General features: G+C 39.9%; 1 protein-coding gene across 5 annotated transcripts in view; it reads left to right on the top strand.

Annotated features, from left to right (window-relative positions):
- The window catches only part of ALCAM (activated leukocyte cell adhesion molecule), a 121,981-nt gene that overhangs the window by 89,180 nt on the left and 13,929 nt on the right, over positions 1-18,872 (top strand). For 4 of the 5 annotated variants that reach the window (XM_054188523.1, XM_054188521.1, XM_054188525.1 and 1 more), the window contains exons 4-11: positions 3,288-3,352; positions 3,774-3,861; positions 4,656-4,838; positions 9,731-9,858; positions 11,598-11,727; positions 17,413-17,525; positions 18,438-18,573; positions 18,649-18,782. In XM_054188523.1, coding sequence (XP_054044498.1) covers positions 3,288-3,352; positions 3,774-3,861; positions 4,656-4,838; positions 9,731-9,858; positions 11,598-11,727; positions 17,413-17,525; positions 18,438-18,573; positions 18,649-18,782 — 977 coding nt within the window. Of the gene's footprint in view, positions 1-3,287; positions 3,353-3,773; positions 3,862-4,655; positions 4,839-9,730; positions 9,859-11,597; positions 11,728-17,412; positions 17,526-18,437; positions 18,574-18,648; positions 18,787-18,872 lie in introns of all 5 variants that reach the window. The other variant, XM_054188522.1, reaches the window with a different exon arrangement.

Here is an 18,872-nt window from a genome sequence, read left to right as displayed (position 1 = left end):
ATCGTCCTCAGCATCACGTTCTTGTATGGCTTTGTTTGGCCTTTGTTGCTCTTCAGATGTAGATTTACACAAAGTAAGTCTCGGTTGTGGGCATGCGTTGCTTGCCGGGATGGGCAGTCTCCATCAGATCACACTTCTGCTTGAAAAACATGAATTCGTGTTTTGGAAGGGCACCTTTACTCTTTTCTCAGGGAGAAGGTGTCAGGGAGTGGTCAGTGTTGTCTGGGCAGAAGTTTGTCAGTGGCATGAATGAGTTTGAAGCTAGATTAGGAGTCAACAGTAATTCCTTTCCCTCGTTTCACTTTCAATTGGGCTGCAAGAACAATCGAATTAATGACAACAGGGAGGAGCGTGCTCAGAGCACACATAGTAAACACAGTGCTTCAAAGAAAATGATAAAGAATTATCATGTTTACTTACCGCACAGCAGTAAATATGTAGATGAGACGGCAGTATATGGTGAAACAAAATGCTAACTGCTTGAATTACTGTGTACTGTACTAAATATTAACACAATGCTAACTCAGCCATGGAGCACAGCTTGTATGGTTTATTGTATGCATTAATACTAATAGAGAAAGCTTCCATTTACTAAGGAAGATAAGAATAGAGGATGCTACACATGTAGTATGGCAAACTTAGCACTGCAAGAAAAAATTACCTTTGCAGTTTTTCATTTGAGTTCACAACTTTATTTAGGGTTCTCTGAACATTTGTTTGCATTTAACTTTCTTGAGTCTGGTTTTGGAGGTTTCATTTTTTGTTATTGCTTGCTTGCTTGTCTTAATTACAAAAGAGTTAGGAGTAGCCTGCAAGCTTCATTTATTTAAACAGTAGAGTTTCTAACTCGTTGAATCACAGGTGCGGAGCTAGGCTGCAGCAGCGCGAACCCTCGTAAACCAAAAGTCTTGTGTACCTGAAAGTCAGCTGTATCCCAGAAGTCGCGACTGAAGCTGGGTTTCACTGCAGCTTGTCACGTCCTCAGCTGTGCTACCTGATTAACTCAGAACTAACGAGCTGAAATGGCTCATTGCACAGGTACCACCTGCTAGTCTCACTTGCTGGACTACTCAAACAAGCTCTACCCGCTTTCCAGATGGATCCTGTCAGCATCTTTTTTTCTGGAATTAAATGGCCGGCTTCCAAAGCGGTGCAGCCCAGCAAACATGAGCTGCTGTCCTGCTACACCGATGCTTGGCTTTTGCAGGCGGTGAGCTCTTTTCCCCTCTATTATAGGGCCTATATAGAGTTGCACAGTACTCTGGCAAGCTCTTAAGCCGAGAGATAAGCAGTGTGCTGAAGTTGCAAACCCACCAAAGTGGGCTCTGCTGCTGCCAAGTTTAAAATTTCTTCTCGCTTCAGACGCTGAGCTAGCAAATGCCAAATGACTCTTTTATAGTGAATTACCTGGGTGCAGGTGCTGCGGCTGCAGGGATCTGGCAGCAGGCGTTTCCTTTTGGAGGCTGCTCTGAGGGAGCAGGTGGTGGACTTTTCACAGGAGCGCCCGCTCGGTCACCAGAGCACTCAAAACAGGGAGAGCCGCAGAGGGACCACCGAACGGGAGGTCAGGTCCTCCCCTCCCCTCAGAGTGGGGGGGATCCAAAGCATGGAGTACGTCTTCTCAAAGCAGTCCTGGGGGGGAGATGAGAGATGAAAGGAAGCAAAGCCGAGGTGGGGGACAGCATTGTGGTTTGGTCAGCTGGTGACTGTGACAGGCAGCCAAGCATGCGGGACCCAAAAATTTGAACCAGAAGGCCTGTTAATGGTTTTGTAAAATGTCATTTGCTTGAATTGACCTGACAATGTTTTGTCCTTGTCAGGTTCTTACAGAAAATAGGTTAACCTTTGTCCTTGAAAACTAATAAGAGGGACATAAACATGCATGTATCTGTAAAAAAATAAAAATAAAAGTCTTTATTAGCCCTTTGGAAAAATTCTGATGGTTTTGGTGTATAGCTTTGACTGTTTCTTTTGTTTGTTTTTGGTTTTTGCCACAAGCGAGGATGTTTGAAAATGTCAAATGAATAGCTTCTTTTGTCGCCTTTCATTTCCCTTTTGAGCTGTTCTTGTTCCATCCTGGCGTAGTCCTCCAAGCAAAGAATATCTGTGCATTTATGTACACACAAACACACGTACGCGCGCGCACACACACACGTACGCGCAGACAGACAGAGCGAATGGTTTATTGTGGAAACAGGTAGGCTTGCTATCTTTGTGACAGCAGGAACAGTACACCTGTGCATTAGTAACTTCATCAGCGTGTAGAGATTTTGCAAGATGGTGTGAAGTTCTCCTTGGGCTGGGACTGCTGACATATACTCATTATTTTATAGGGAGATTGATTTGGGAAAAAGGGTCTGTAAGCTGGCATGGTTAAGGATGTTTCAGTCTGTGAAAGTATATAATATGTATGCTTATTTAAGCAGTATAGCTAGGGTGTAGAGGCTTTCTTTGACTGTATAAACACTGGTTATTTTTTTTTCCTCTCACTGTTCCCTTCTTCTTTTAAAATTGTGGGGAAAACTGTCTCTTTTGGAGATAAAAATTTGCATTCCAGGCTTCAGGCCAAACTATTTTAACAGACAAGTTATATAGTCTCTAGAAAGTAGTTTTTTATGATGGAAACACTGATAGATCCTCCACTTTGGCAAGCTAAGAGGTCCATCTACCATAATAAAAGTAAATAAGAAGACATACTGGCACTGAAGAAAAAGTTTATTTTTTTTAAGAGAGTCATAACTAACTCAGAATTAGTTAAAGTAATTACACTTATCTCTATCATCTGAATTTCTTAAATGTTACAATCCCAGTTAGGAAAAATAAACATTAGAAGAATGATTAGGTTGAATTTGTTCCTTTATAATGTGACAGCTCAGCTACAGTAGTATCCACAGTAAAGCTGCTTTTCTGTTGCTATAGTTCCTGTACCACTGGTTCCTTCTCCAGCACGCGTATCATATAAATCAGATAGATCAGATCAGGTTCTCTCCTCCCAGGTGCTGAGCTAGTCTGCCTGGCTAAAATATATGTTGTCAGAATGCATGGAATTTGTTATGGAAGGTATGACAAATTTTAATGTGATGGGTTTTCCTTTTTAATCCGTTTGCTAATATTGAGGTAGAAGTATCTCACTTTTTCTTCTTTTAATGGCAAAGGGTAGGTAAGACTATACCAGGCCAGATTGTTCTATTTAGTCTCAAAGTCCATGTATCTTTTAGTAAGTTTTTGTTTTTCAAACAGCTGTTTGTGCTCCTTTCACTAGTACCTTTATCCTATTTGTGTTTTAGAACAACCCTCTCAACCAGAAATCTTACATCAAGCAGACTTCTTAGAAACAGAGAAGCTACAAATGGTAAGAGCAGCTTTCTCCCTCAAAGTTACGTGCCTGATGGCTGCCTGAAGTCCCTTTAAAGTCAAGATGGAGAGAGGTGATGGACTGAGGCTCAGAGAGGGCGCATGTTCATGCGTGCACACCTGCCTGTGAGACATTGTGGTCCATCGCCAGGCTGAGCGCAGAGCAGTTCTCTCGCCACTGCTATATTAGCCCTGCCTGATTGTGCAAACAGGGTCCATCCTGATCTTAGACCCACCACCAAACCCTCTTCCAAATCATACCTAAGCCTCATTGATGGGATTTGTCCTATTTTTTAAAAAATAGCTGGGGCTAAGCATTTGAATTTTCTGGAAATCTTTAGCCAAAGCAGCATAAGCAAAAATAAAATTATGTTAAAACAGTGGAGAAAAACAGAGACTAATTCCTATCTGTTTTGCAGCTCGGGGAGTGTGTTGCAAGAGATAGTTATCCCGAAGGCAATGTTACGTGGTACAAAAATGGGAGAGTTTTGCAGCCCGTGGAAGAAGGTACGTTTCAGTAGTGGCCAATGTCCCTACTGCACAGACAGGTGTATGCATGCAGAACAGTTCTTATAAGAGTTACTCTGCTTTACTCTAATGTACTGTTCCTTTGAGGAAGACTACTCATATGGAAAGATGAAACTGGAAGGAAACTTCTAGGCCTTACAGAGCACCCAAGCTATGCCATTAAATCCCTGTCTTTCAGTTCCAGCTTTAAAACCACGTTATGGGGTGTAGAGTTGCCTTTGTTAATGCTATTGCAAAGCTAGTCTTGAGTTTCACACCTGTCCAATATTGTGTTTTGGACCGTGTAGATCATCACCTCATTATAAAGGTATTTATTTTCCAGGGTATTTAGGAAGAACAATTTTTTTACCCTCCTTTTCAACTTTGATTTTGACAGGCTGATCAGACCACAGTATTCTACCATTCGATAAAATAGCGAATGCTTACAAAATTTAGTTATAAATGTGATCCTAAAAATTGGTTTTGCCAGCATTTTGAGACCTTCTTTCTGTAACACTAGTTTGCAATTATATGTCTATTGTTTGGTTTGGTTTGTTTTTTTTTAATTTGATTTAAAATGTACAATATGTTAGGAGTATGTTGTTGATAAAACATTCCTGGTATATGTCAGTGGCAATACTAGAGGAAAACTGTACAGTCTTTTGGGTAATTTGTCATGTTGCTTGCATGTTTGGAGACTGCAAACAAATAACAAATACAGAGCAGGCAACAATATGTAGGAAAAAGGTTGTAAATTCTGTCTGTGTGACACTGAAACAGTATTTCCTTTTCAGCTGTGGTCATAAATTTGCAAAAGATTGCGAACAGATCAACTGGACTCTTCACCATGACATCATCTCTTCAGTACATGCCAACAAAGGAAGATGCAAATGCCAAGTTTTCTTGCGTTGTGACGTATTATGGACCATCTGGCCAGAAAACAATACAGTCTGAACCAGTTGTCTTCGATGTTCACTGTAAGTTTTTAAAAAAGCATCTATTGCTGCACAAAGCCTACCTCAGGGGGAAAAGCAAAATCAGAGACATTTTACAAAATTACAGAGACGTTGCTGCCTGGCTGTCAAGGTCATTTCTCCAAAGCTGGTTTGCAGCAAGAAGGTCCAAGTACATTGTGTAATTTTTAGGTATCTTCACATTTACCTGAGATTTCTTTCTGTCTAACAGTGGAATACTGAATATCAAGATTGCATTGACAAAAGGGAAGCAGCAACCACAAACAGTTACAGTGAAATGGGCTTTTCAGAACTTTAACAGAAGTTAGAGTGGTTGGTTAGAGTGACTCTCTGTGCCCCCTGAAATATGCAATAAATACACAGTTTAATTTTTAGTATACTCACATGTTTTTCATTTTTGCAGAGTCAGCGCACAACAGCTAATGCTGGCAAACTACCTTGCATAAAATATAGTGGCGTCTCTACAGCTGTAAGATGCTGATTTTTACATTTAAAATGTAGCGTTTGAATATTGGATATATTGGTAGTACAGGATTGGTGCAAATAATTACTTCCAGCTGGCTGAAGTCCTAAAGCAACTCCCTTACTGTATTACTGACCAATGTGGAAATCATAATTCTCCTTTGAGTAAAGGAAATACACAGTTAGCAAGGAAAGGTCAGAGAGGGTAGTAGCAATTAGAGGAGGTGGGAGAAGCATTTCAAAGTCTTGTAAAATGACACTTCAGAAGGACTGTAGAAGGCAGCAGGTCGTAGAAGAATGAAGAGGAACAGGAGATATGCAAGATGCCCAGTCAGATGTTATCTTTCTGTACCCTTCAGGAAATACCTCAACTTATAAAAGAAAAGTCCCTGTTTTGGGAATGATGGGATCTAAGAATACAGTCCAGACATCTAATAGGGCCTTAGTATACTCTGTGTAACAACTCCGTAATCCAGTTGAATACAAAGGGAATTAGTAATGCAGAGTGGATTTCTGCAGCCAGCAGGTGTGCTCCATTGCCTTCAAAACAAAGTGGTAGGGTACATTCTTCCTAGATGATGTTACTTCTCCTTCATGTGTAAAGTTTGTTGAGCAGAAAAATAGGGGATCACTTTTGACTTTGGTCAAATCAAATCAAACCTTGGAGCAGTTGCTTTTTGGTTTCACCTGGAGAAACAAGAATAAATTAAGGGCACCTTTTCACCAGCTGTTTCTCCAGAATGACAACTGGTAGAACTAACAGAGAAGAAAACCTCTGGGATAGTAGCCATTATCCTTTGAAATAACATAGAAATTTCAGTCCCATCGCTTTAAAGCTGGAGGTTTTTTAGGTTTTGTTTTTGTTTTAAAGTTGGGTACCAAATTTCAGTGGGGTTTTTTTCTGTCATCTGTGACCATGAATAACTCATGCTGTGAATGGCAGATATTCACACTAATGTCACATAACTGTAATGCCCAGAAAGCACTTGTTGCTGTTACTTGCCAAGAGATGCTCTGCTGTCCCCATTTCCCCACCACTTTCATGTATTAGGCTACTGCAGTTACTGAGGATGAGGCTCTTGCAGATGTCTGTGATGCCCATATTAGGTGCACTTGCAATTAGGAAGGAAAAAGAAGGCTGTAGAGCAGTGCAGAATAGTCACTGCGCCAGATACCACATGCACTCCGTATTAAAAATTTCATGTTTGCTAGACTAGCTCTTTTAATCCTGGTCTAGTAAGACACAATTTAATTACGATAGTTCTTCCTCCAGGGACGAGTAGTATGATTGTACTGCTAATTAGCCAACAATGAGAGGCAGGCACACCCTTCAGTACCCCTTCAGTACTGACGAGGCCTCAAGTATCAACTTTGTTTAGCTTTAGAGTATGGGGTTACCCAATTTCCTTTCTGAGTATTTTGATTTGCTGTAACTTCAATTCCTTACTCTGCTCAAATGCATCTCCAAATGAATTTCTGAAAGTCTTTATTAATAGACGTCCAGAGTTTCAACAGATGGATTTCTTGACTGATGTTAGTTGACAATGATGACATGTCTGATTTGTTTTTGTTTTTTTAATTTGATTCAGTGATCCTTATTAGTTTCTTTCTCAATAAATGTGATTTTTTATGAGTCAAATGTGATGCATATGAAAAATGATAGCAGGCTCCAACTCTAAGAAATGGAATAAGAAATGGAAGTCTTCCTTTCAGTCATTTTTTTCAGATTGACTGTCAAAACTATTATGTTTTGCATCTCTGAAGCATGTAGAAAAAATTCATAAAGAAAATACGCTGTTCGTTCTGGTATCTAGTGAGAGATTCCTTGCAACTTACCCATTTATCATAAAGAAATGGGGAGTGCATGCTTAGAACTATGCCTGCAGAAGATTTTCTTAAAGATCTGTTCAGTCAGGATTGAAGAAATGTTTTACTGGGTTTTTAGCTCTGGGTTAGTGCAGTCTCTGCTACTCAAGTGTTTAATAGCTAGTTGACATCCTGGAAGCAGCCAGGCACTGTAACCTAATATAAGAAGAGTGAATTAGTTCCTGCCAAGCTGGGTGCTAGTTGGAAATTAATAACCTAGCTCAGCTAGCAGTAGTTAACCATGGGCTCTGGTTTGCAGCTGTAGCAAGCAAGCTACCAAAAGTAACACGAGTAATACAAGAGAACTCGTGGAGCTGGATGGTTAGATGGTATCTCAGATATCTAAATTATCTGGACTCCAGTTGTGTTGGGCTCTGCTCAGCATTAATCAGTGTAAACAGATAACATTTGTCAGACAAACTTTCTAATCATGCCCTGTTGTTAAGCGTCTGTCTTGTTATGGATAAACTCCTTTACATAACAGATTAGACTCAAAGACACTTTTTACTGATGCTGCTTCCAGCATTGGTATTTTTCTTGAAATTATGCAGAATTATGTCAGTTCTGGCTGTGGCTGGTCTGGGATAGCAGCATTCATTTACTAAATAACTGCCTCTTCGTGCTGGCTCCTAGAATTTTGCTCTTGCAGAAAGCAGGTACAAAGTCTCAGGTTTACAAAAGCACAAGTTAAGATGGGCCGGGCCAGGGATGCGTGTCGCTGAGAGGCAATATATACCTTCACCAGGCTGCTCCTGTTTATTAGTGAAAGCGGGGGAGCACATTACTCATGCTTAGCAGCACTCAGCATTGCATTGAGCACTGTGTCTTCCTGTCATCAGGTTGCGCCTTCCTCAGAAGGGTGACCTGTTTAGCTTAGAGAATAAATTATGTAGTCTTTTGATATTTACTTTATTTTTCTTTTCCAGTTTAGAGAGTGAAATTAAAAATGTGCTTCTGGTTGATTGCAGTAGATGTAAGGGTAAGATACTCCTACAGGAAAGACTGATGGTTTGCAGGAATGTCATTCTTGTTTAACTGTGTCCGGTTTTAATCCAGTTCTGTTCATCTCTGATGGAAAAACCTGTTCCAAATTAAAGTCCTGAAGTCTTTCTCATTATAGTTCATCCCTTTTCAGTCTTGAGACAAAGCCTGAGCACTTCCAGCGTATATCTAGACATCCTTTGTAATAACTTTTTCATGTTTGGTCACCTTCACATAAACTTGACAGGAGAGACAAGTTTCTGCAGCAGGCTAGCTTACCAGACAGCCTGAAACTGGGGTTTTTGGCCCAGCAGCCGCCAAGAGGCATGCATGTGATTCCTGGCCCACTACTTCATCACATCTGTTGTATTCCACACCAGCAGCCATGCTGGACTTCCCTTTCCTAAGCAGGCAAAGCTGTGCTTCAGCATTGCGGGTACTGAGAAGGGAAGCTGTTTGGACGTGGAAGGGAGCCGAGGCTGTTGCACCTGAAGGATGGAGGACGTGGCTTGTTGAAGCCCGGTACCCCTCCTCCTATGATGAGGAGTGAGATGCTGTGTTAGGGCTCTCAGTCATCGAGAGGCCACAGCGGAATGCCATTCCTGTTATTGAGAAATCCCATAGCAGAAGACAGACATGATGAATGCCTTAAGGGTTGGGAGGGCTGTAGAGCACACGCTTCGCTAAACACCCGAAATCAACTGTCAGGCAAGGGTTTCTCTGCCGTGTAGAGTGTTTTAGTGTCTAATAACGTGCATTGTACTATGTCTTAATGCAAGACTGGCATCTTTGGTAGAATTTTATTTATTCACTGAAATTCATTAAAACAGTGAGGGTTGTCTGCCCATATTATTTCCTTTAATTTTGTTCGTTTCACTTTGCTTTTGAAAAATTAAATTTAGGCTTCTACTTAGAAAGAATAGCGTCTAAAGTGTACTCTGTCTTTGCCTTCAAAAAATTACCAAAGTGAAATGTAAGTTATAGTTCAACTTCACTGAACATGACAGAAGTATGTTACATTTACAGTTCTGTTGACTATGTTAAGGGTCCTATTACATTCACCAAATTCATCTTTCTGAAAGCCCGTTGTGATCAGCATATAGAATAGGCTGAACATAGTCGCTTAGTTCATATTTCTTTCTTTTTAATGTAAGAAGTCTATTATCTAGTACTAACACAAGGCGTTGAGAGCTTCAGTTGTTTTTCTGATTGCTGCAGTCCTCCAAACAGCGAGCTTCACAGAGGACAAGTTAATCCCTCATAATGAAATCACACCATGAAACTGTTCATACTGATCAGGGTTTTTTTCTTTCAAGCACATGACATGGTTGTAATCATTGCTGGTTCAGTTACAGGTATTTTGTTGAAGAAAAATGAATTTTATATCATATGGCTTCTTTGCACTCACTTCATTGGCAAAAATACAAAAAAAAACCCACTTTTTTTTTATAAAAAGATCTACACATGCAAATACCTTCACCTGCTTGATGATAAAATCGCATACTCTTCGGCCATTAATATCATATGCATAGTATTACTGTGTGGTTTTTTGCAGAAGCTATTAAATGTGTACGTTATTTTCACAGATCCAACGGAGAAGGTGACTATTCAAGTGTTGCCACAAAGTAGTACCATTAAAGAAGGCGATAACATCACTCTGAAGTGCTCAGGAAATGGCAACCCTCCTCCGCAGGAGTTCCTGTTTTACATTCCGGTAAGTCCTGCCTTGCTGTCACTGCCTAGTGAAATATTCTGTATCATCCCTTCCTACAGCCATTGCTGCATGTCAGTGTATACGTGATTTTATAACAAATGAAGGAATGGATTCAATGTGACTAAATCGGAAGATAGACATCAACTATTATATCAGACTCTGAGAACGCCTCAACTGAGTTGGCAAAATATTTTGAAAAAACCTCTCCTTCCCCTCACCCCGCATGAAGTTTTTGGGGGTTTGGACCTACTAAACATTTCTAGGCTTCGTTTCCCATCATCGGATATTTTGATAAGAAGCAGTTTTGACAAAAGGGTTTTAGCACCTTGAATAAAATCACCTCATCTGTTGTCATAACAGCCAAAGTTCCAGCAGTGAAAGTACAGGAAATCAATTCAGCTTTTTTTTGGACCTTCACAGATGAATCTTTGTGCACTTTCTTTTCATTAGTTAATTAATTAATTGTTTGGTGGCATAATAACACAAAAAAGAAAAGTGTGACGGCACAGGAGAAAGTGTAGAACAAATCTGTCAAATGTAGAAGATGCAGATTGAGAAAAATAAAGGCTTTGATACCATTAGTATTGGTGAAATCGCAGACAGATGTGGCTTTGTATTCTAAGATTCCTAGTCCTGCTTCCCGTGTCCTGCTTCTCTCTCCTATTCTATATCCCTTTTTTTGTTCCTACTGCAGTAGTGAGCAGAGCTGATGTTGAGAGAGGCCAAAAGCAGTGGCATGCTTTCAAATATTTCAAAAAATGCATGTCGCCCTTTGAACATAATCCTCATCTACTTTGAACTCCTGGCATGTTTGAATTGCTGAAGAGCAGCAAGGGAAACTAGGAGCTGACATCCTCTAATTTCAGAACGGCCATTTAGATTCAGTGAGCCATCCTAGGAACTCACTATATGCCAGGGAAAAAGTTTATGGTATCTCTCCTTGCTCCACAATCACAGTGAGTGAGCTTAAACCACCTCAGTTTGTCTTGTCTTCAGTCTCCCTGCTACCTGATACTAGTCTTTTTGCTCAAGGAGAGCTAGAATAGGTGATTTCTTTGGAAGATTTATGGGTATCATAAATCTTTCTGGATTCAGAGATACAACTTAAAGTTTCATTCTGTCCTTGTTTCAAAGCTGATCTAAGTCAGTCATTTGTAATCAGGTGAAAATTGGGAACTGGGCAGGCAGAAAGCATCGCTTGCTGGCTAATTCAAAACACCAGTTTCTGTAGATAACTGCATGTAAAGTAGTGTAGACCCTAACAGGTTCCATACCACGATGTGGATAGTGCAAGGTTTGCTTGTGCTGTTTAAAAATGCAGTATGCTTCACATCATGATTTTTCCTAAACTGAATATATCATTTCAGATACAGATTTAGAAATACGGGGTCTTTTGCTCTTGTGATTTCTGCAACACTCTTATTTGTAGCCTGTTTCAGTTTTTTGTTTTCTCCCCTTTTTCTTTCTGCTAAGCTTTCAAATTTTGTATTTTAATGTCCTGTTAAAATAAGTTAGTCATTCAATTAAAAGAGTAAGCTTTTAATCGTAGGTGTTTTTTAAAGCTATGGTGTCATACAGGAAATAAACCTTAGTATTATTAACAGGTAACTACACTTCAATGATGCTGTGTCTATACATATTTTGGAGTATTTCACCGTCCTTAAACTAAAAAAATCCTCAACAAAAATAAATGTTTTTATCAGGCCCATATACAATAAATGTTTTGTTTCCATCCACAGGGAGAAACAGAAGGTATAAGAAGCTCAGATACTTACTCAATGACAGATGTGAGACGAAATGCAACAGGAGAATACAAGTGCTCTCTGACCGACAAAAGCATGATGGACTCAACCACCATCACTGTGCACTGTAAGCCATTGCATTTTGTACTCCTAGTTAGGATACAAAGCTGTCTTGCACCTTCTGGGATGGTCTGTCTCTTCTTTACTTAGGTAGAATAGTTCCGTATTTTTTATTTTTTTTTTAATTTTTCTATCTGTTTGAAAACCTTAACTTTCTCAGTTCGTTGGCTCAGATACAGATTCACTTTATGTAACTTTTGTATAGCATATGATACTCTTGCAGTGTCACATACAGTGAAAATTCTGGCGGTTTATGTTTCACTCGTGAACATATATATGGCAAATTATTCTGCTCCAGCTGTGCCTTAGAATGTACTCAAACACACAAGCTGGCTCACAGTGGTGTATCACTGAAGGTCATGCTTCATAGTCAAATTCACATTAGTCTGCTATTCCTTCATCTTACCTCAATGAGGTTAACATGGGAGGAGTCTAGAGAAGTGACTTAGGAATTCATTATGTTCACATAGGGCAAGTTGCTTTTTTCACCTTTCCCAGAATTGTGAACTCAATGAAGTTTCTTCAGCTGGGTACTAAGGTATTTACTCACACTTTATCAGCACCACTGTAAAAGCAGCCATTGAACTTGTTGAACCATTGAAGCAATGGTTGCTTTTCAGTGGTTGCTTTTAATCTGTTTGGGTGAGAAAACGAGAGCAGGGGCTCTTTCAGACTTCATTGTACTATCACAGCCTGTGAAATGAGGCTCAGGCCAATGGTTCTAGGTTTCCCCTGGAAACGCTGATAGTCAGTAGTCTTCACAGTAACATAAATACCTTTAATAATTGACAGGTTCAGAGGGACATGATGGATAAAGAAGTTTAAAGACAAACACATATATATGTATATATATAAAGTATAACAGTAGTTACACGTTGCATAAAAAGAAACTTCATGTTTGTATACATGGTTTTTGTGCTGTGTTGGTTTTTTTTTCTTGGAAGAGGTACAATGCATGCAGGAAATATCTGTATACGAATAATTATGCTATTCCACTTAATGAATATTTTCCATTTGGTAAGGTCATCTGCTGTTTTGCTGCCCACCTCTTCTCTTTGCCGAGAGTCGGGCTATGTAAGATCTGAAGAGAGCTCTGTACTACTGCCACTAGCTGCCCAATATCAAAGGTAGCTTGCTGGTAGTTCACTATGGTCTAACTGACCCTTTTATTCTACTCCAAGGGGATTGCATGCCTACTTGTACTTCCATAAATACTTACTCTAAAGAATGACTTCCTCAGCTCCCAAGTTATTTATAACAAGCGAGTTTCCTTTCTCTGCTGTTTTGTCTGCATGTCAGAAGAGCTTACTACACGACAGAAGCATGTATTTTCTTGACAGAAGTCTTTCCAGTGTTGGCAGCTCATGCAGCTACTCAGAACTCATAGGAATAATCTGGTACCCTGCTGCCTTACTTCACTTAGGTTCATTTAGTTTTGTTTTTCTTAAACACCTTTATCTGCAATAAAGCCTTTGCTTAAGTGAGGCACAGCGGCCTGGAATAGTTCTGTAATTCTTAAATGCCCAGACCGTGCCCTATCTTTAAGCTTACTTCAGTGTCTGGCCTTATGCTGGTCTAAAGGCATAAGGCCTCCATCTTTCAGTTGCTTGCTTTATATTAATTTTCCAGCATAACTCGCTAATTTTTAGTGCTTTCTCCTTCTAATGTACATAAATATTTTTGGTGTTAGAAGTTCAGATTAGTTTCTTTGCCTCCATGATGTTTTTTGTCCTTCAAGTCCTACTTATTAATGCCTATCAAATCCTACTTTTTCACCCTCTTTTTCTTTATTGCGTACCTTTTCACATATGGATGAATATTTCTGTCTATGCTGGTGCACTGAAAGAGTCTTCATTCTGAGTCCGGGCTTTTTGTTTCTTCACATCCGACCCGGAAACTTTAGATTTTTTTTTTTTTAATTTTCACTTAAAAAAAACACAAACCACACAGCAAAAAACAGGCAATATAGCAATTTTAGTTTAAGCCTATGAATCCATTTATAGTAATTTGTTACATTTCAACTGTAGTGCTTTTTCCCCAAACAGATTTTATTGAGCATTATAATTACACTGGTTCCTCTCAGTGTTTACATAGGGAAAGCTTCTCACTGGTATGAAAATACATTAGCACATTATAGGCCTTAAATATTTTTCTAGCAAAATATTCTGGCTCAATACCGAGCTCTTTTTTTCCAAGATGAATGTAAATTATGAGAGTCGTAGAAAGCTGAAAATTGCCATTAAAGCATCTGCGTTACCCATAATGTTTAGGGAAATTATTTATAAAGCAAATAGAGAGGGGAAGAAAGAGTCTTTTCTTTATCCATAGAACATAAGGGACAAACTGGACAACCTGGGGTCTTGGCTGTACAGAGCAGGTGCGGGGTCTGTGCACCCAGGTCCCAGTTTAAAGTCCGGCAGAGCTGAGTGCTTGTGGTTGGCATGATTTGTCCCTCAAGAGAGGAAGCAACAGAACAGGATTTATGTTGTGGATTTGGTGGGTTTTACACTAGGTTGTTAATTTTCTGCCAGCTCTTGAGTGAGTTTGCCCAGGATCAGATGAGCAAAACTGGCAGAGGCCAGGAAGGAAAAAGGAGGGGGCTGTGGCAGAACGTGTTTACAACCACTTAAACTGCTATAGAATCATACCCTGTGGAAGGTAAGGAAAGCACCTAGCAATAGAGGACGGGTATACCTTCCCTCAGCTATGAAGAAGCAGGTGACTTTCCACCCAGAGTCATTTTTCTTTATCTCTTGATAGACTTGTTTCTGCACGTCTAACCCAGTATGGAGTAGGGCTCTGGAACTTCCTCTTAGTGATGCTTACGTTTCTGCTAAAGTGTGTTTTCTGGGGAAAAGGATTTGCAAACCTTCCGGTAAATTCAAAGGTTTTAGAGATTTACCGTTTGTGTTTCTCCATAGATATTTTTTATAGTCTTTTCTTGTGCTTACAGACACATTGAAAATATAGGAGAAATAACCTTTTGAATTGCATGGAAAAAATCTTCTATTCTCAGTATATTAGAAAAAGTTTCTGGTTGTCTGTTGGTATAGTTGGAGAGTTCAGACTACAGGCAAGTTCTGTGCATAGTTTTCCCAGTTGTAGCACAGTATTCCATCAGAGGCCTCCTTTAAATGCTGGGAGCCTGTCCTATATGTGCGATAGAGTTTCAAAACTGAAATGTTTGCTCCAGTCTTCCCCACATTAATTCCATACCTCTCTCACATGATGTGGTAATACATGCAGAACGCGCTGTTTGCCTCTTCCCTGTGCTATTTGGTATGCAAAGATAGCGCTGAAATCAATGGAAGACTTCAAGTGAGACCACATTAAAAGCTAGCATATATCGGAAATGGTGCCTGATGAGAAGTTTGTTTATGAAGAACATTTCAAAGACAAACAGGAAATGTATGGAAAATTCGTGCAATAAATTTTTTCTTTCAACGGCAATGAAAATGAATTTGGGCAGTTTTCTGTATGCAAGAAATATTTCCTCCTCATACTTCTGTACCAAGAAGAGATTATTTACTAATGGAGCATATAACTTAAAAGGTAAAACTATCTACATAACATTTCTTTGTGGACCCTACAGATAAACTGGCAGAATATTAATCCAAATCAAATTGCTCTATGGAGACTTCCTAGAGGGAACCTTGTGCTAAATAGTAGCTTAATTCTATACTTGCCTCATAAATCACCTTACAAATACTGCTCTGAGCTGTGCAGTTCATCTTGCACAACGTAAATTTTCCTGAACTTCTGTAGCAGCCGAGACCATTGTGTGACAGGGACTATAGTCTCAGTTATACCATAAAAAGGGTGGGGTGGGGGATGCAGGCATGGTACCCTGGAGGAAGACTGGTTTAAAGGATTGCTCTGGGCTCAGTGACAGTCATGCCTGAGATGAAGGCCAAAAAATGGGTAAGTTTCTGCTTCCTGTGGTGTATGTGAGAGGAACCCCGCCTGTATGGTCTTTGGTGATCCCTTGGGTTTGAGGTGCTGGCTTCCTTCAAAGAACAAAAGGTTTAAGTAGATGTTGAAGGAGAGTCACACTGAGGAAAAACAGAAATAATTCTTAGCTTTTTCTTCAGCCACCCCTCTGCCCTGGTAGTATGTGCTCAAGAGTAACAGAGCAGGAAGAGACACATTCCGTGCACCATCTGAACCTATATACAAATGCTCACTGGCCAAGTCTTGGGGGTTTTTTTAATTTATTTTTTTTTCTTTTGCCAGCAGTAGTAAGATCGGGAGAATCCTGTTAGTTTGGTTGCATTTACTAGTTTAGGGAGGCAGGGGGAGAAATCCCCATGGGAATACAGAAACAAAATGCCATTTTGTCTCTTCTGTAAGTTCTTTGCTTTACTCATGCACAGATGAAAGTACAGTTCTTGTGACCTTTCGGACTAGGCATTAGACTCATAACACAGATAATATTGTAGACTGATGGTACTGGACGGACCCTAGTTGTTCCCTGAAGTTCTGCCTTTAATTATAATGGTGTTCCCAGGGCAACCACTGAATGAAGCCAGTAGCTAAGTTCACTGTTTTGTTAAGGAAAACTCACTATTTTCCCTTTCTCCTACCAACTGTGATTTTGCCTCAAGCTTTTTTTAAACTCTGCTTAAAAGCTGAAAGGATGTCTTGCAGTCCTTTTCCAGCAAGTACTATATTTGTGATGAAATCAAGTGTGCTTGCCATTTGAGTCTCTGTGTGTGTGCGCGTCTGTGATAGTCATTCGACCAGGCAACTTGGCTTACAAGCAAGGCACTGTGAGAGGGGAAGCGAAATAGCGGCTTAGCTTGGCAAACTCTGCTTTTCTTTCAGTCTAGGATTTTTTTTTAAAAAAAGAAATCGCTGGCTGGCCAAATCCATATAGTAGGAAAAATCTAGAGCAGTGTTTCCTGACCTTTCTGTTACTGGCTCTCACCCTGCCTTGTGTCAAACACAGCTATCACTGACTCTGTAATTTCTCTGGAGCCAAAATGGGTCAGGCAAAGCTTGGACTCCTGAGTTACACAAAAATGGCTTTTAAAGTTAAAAATGAAAACAAATAAATCAAAGGGCCTCATATGTGCTCCCCCAACCCTGTAATTCAGACCCCCTCACCACTTCAGTCCGTATCATGTCTCACACGCCCTGTACTGACAGTCCTCATCCTCTCCAGATGCTGAGGATAAAGATCGACTTGTTTTATCAGATTCAAGAAAGTTACCCTTGTCCCCTGTCCTCTTCTCCACACTTACTGTTTAAGTTAATCTGTCCCCACCTGCACAAGTCCTCCCCTGAAGGTACATGCCTGCCTGGCCCACAGCAAGCTACCCTCACAGCAGTCTGTGCTTCCCCTTTCAAGATGCACGTACTGCTATGTGAAGTACTCCTTTAGCTTCTTGTACCTCCTTTGTCATTCTTGCAGCAGTACAAGGTGAAAAAAAATGTATCCATTTGTCTAGTGATTAGTGGGGTTTTGCTTTTCCTTTTAGCTTGTAATTACAGTAGAAACATGAATGTTCTGCAGTGCCTATTTTCACATTCTCTCTTCTCTCTTACTTGTAAAATTGATCTAGGTTTTATTGAAGAACTGAAATCTTGAATGTGATGAGTGCAATTAGTCACATTTTCTATCCTCGGTAAGCCTTTGAAATTGGCCAGGCATTCTGAGATGAACTTTTGACAAATGTTCCTTCTCTCCCAGATTTGGATTTGCAGCTGACTCCTAGCGGAGAAGTCACAAAACAGATCGGAGAGGCCCTGCCTGTGTCATGCACTATTTCTTCTAGTAGAAATGCAACTGTGTTTTGGATAAAGGTCAGTAATTCATCTGCTTCACACTTCATCTGAGTGTTCACCTCTTCGTATTTCTGCTGCTACTTCAGTGTTTTGGAAGGAAAGAAGGAAGGAAGAAATTCATTGGGCTTTTTTAAGAATATTGTTAAATGAGTCTTACACATATGGCTAAAATGAGACTACTGACTCAAGTTGTTGACTGAAAATCAGTTACTGTAATTATCGGCTCAATTTTCAAATGGAGAGAAGTAGTGCCTACTGTAAAACAAATATAACTTTTTTGAAACGGTCTGTATAAGGCCCTTTGAGAATCAGATCCCTCTAAGAAGGAAAGCCCATTTGGAGAAATTTGGATTCAGTAATCACTTTCTCAGAGGCAAGCTTGGTCTTGGTGCCAACAAACATAGTGAAAGAGCAAGGCAGGTTGAGAGATCGGATGTTAGCAACTGGTGTTCAGTGGTTGGTGAAAAAGGTAGGTGTCGTAGATGGTGGGTTTTAATTTAAACCTGTACTGCTGGAAACTAAAAATAATGATACCTGATGGTTATTTAGTAGCATATGTTGATCTCATAAAGCCTGATTCCTAGAGGAAAGTTGTCTGTGTCTCAACAGCTTGTACCACTCCTGTTTTTGTGTAGCCCACTAGAAAAACTCAGGGCTAACAATTGATCGCATCTATGCCCTTGATTTGAAAGCGAACTTGTTAAAGAAGAAAGGAGGTGACTTTTATAAATCTCCAGTAGTTTCCACTTGTCCTGTTGTTAACGTTGCTGTCAGCTATTCAAATGTAGTTATTAATGGGGGAACACTTAAAGAGTGAGGCTCTACTCTGACAAAGCATGTGAAAAATTCTCTTGGTAGTATGCACATTTGTAATTTAGAGGTTAATGTATTCTGAGTTAGAATTCAGAGATTAACTCCTTGCTTTATCAGGACAATACCAGAATGCAAACAAGTCCATCATTTTCAAGTCTTCAGTATCAAGATGCTGGAAACTACATCTGTGCAACTACTCTACAGGAGGTTGAAGGGTTACAGAAAAGAAAGACACTTAAACTTATTGTGGAAGGTAAGGGAGCATATAGTTATGATTATTAATTGTCCTTTTCAAACAAAATGGTTAACTGTAATATTGTTCTTGTAGGAAAACCTCAAATCAAAATGACAAAGAAAACCAACACAAACAAAATGTCTAAAACAATTGTCTGCCATGTGGAAGGTTTCCCCAAACCAGCAGTGCAATGGACAGTTACTGGTAGTGGAAGCATCATAAATAAAGCAAGTATCTTCTTATTATTTTATTCACCAAAAGATAGTGCATAGGGGATGCGATTTAAGATGAAATAACATTTTCCAGGCAGTGAGACT

The sequence above is a fragment of the Rissa tridactyla genome, chromosome 1 (genome assembly GCF_028500815.1).
Source record: "Rissa tridactyla isolate bRisTri1 chromosome 1, bRisTri1.patW.cur.20221130, whole genome shotgun sequence".
In the NCBI taxonomy this organism is placed as follows: domain Eukaryota; kingdom Metazoa; phylum Chordata; class Aves; order Charadriiformes; family Laridae; genus Rissa; species Rissa tridactyla.
The sequence above is the reverse complement of the archived record's forward strand: the minus strand, read 5'-3'. Positions and strand labels throughout refer to the sequence as shown.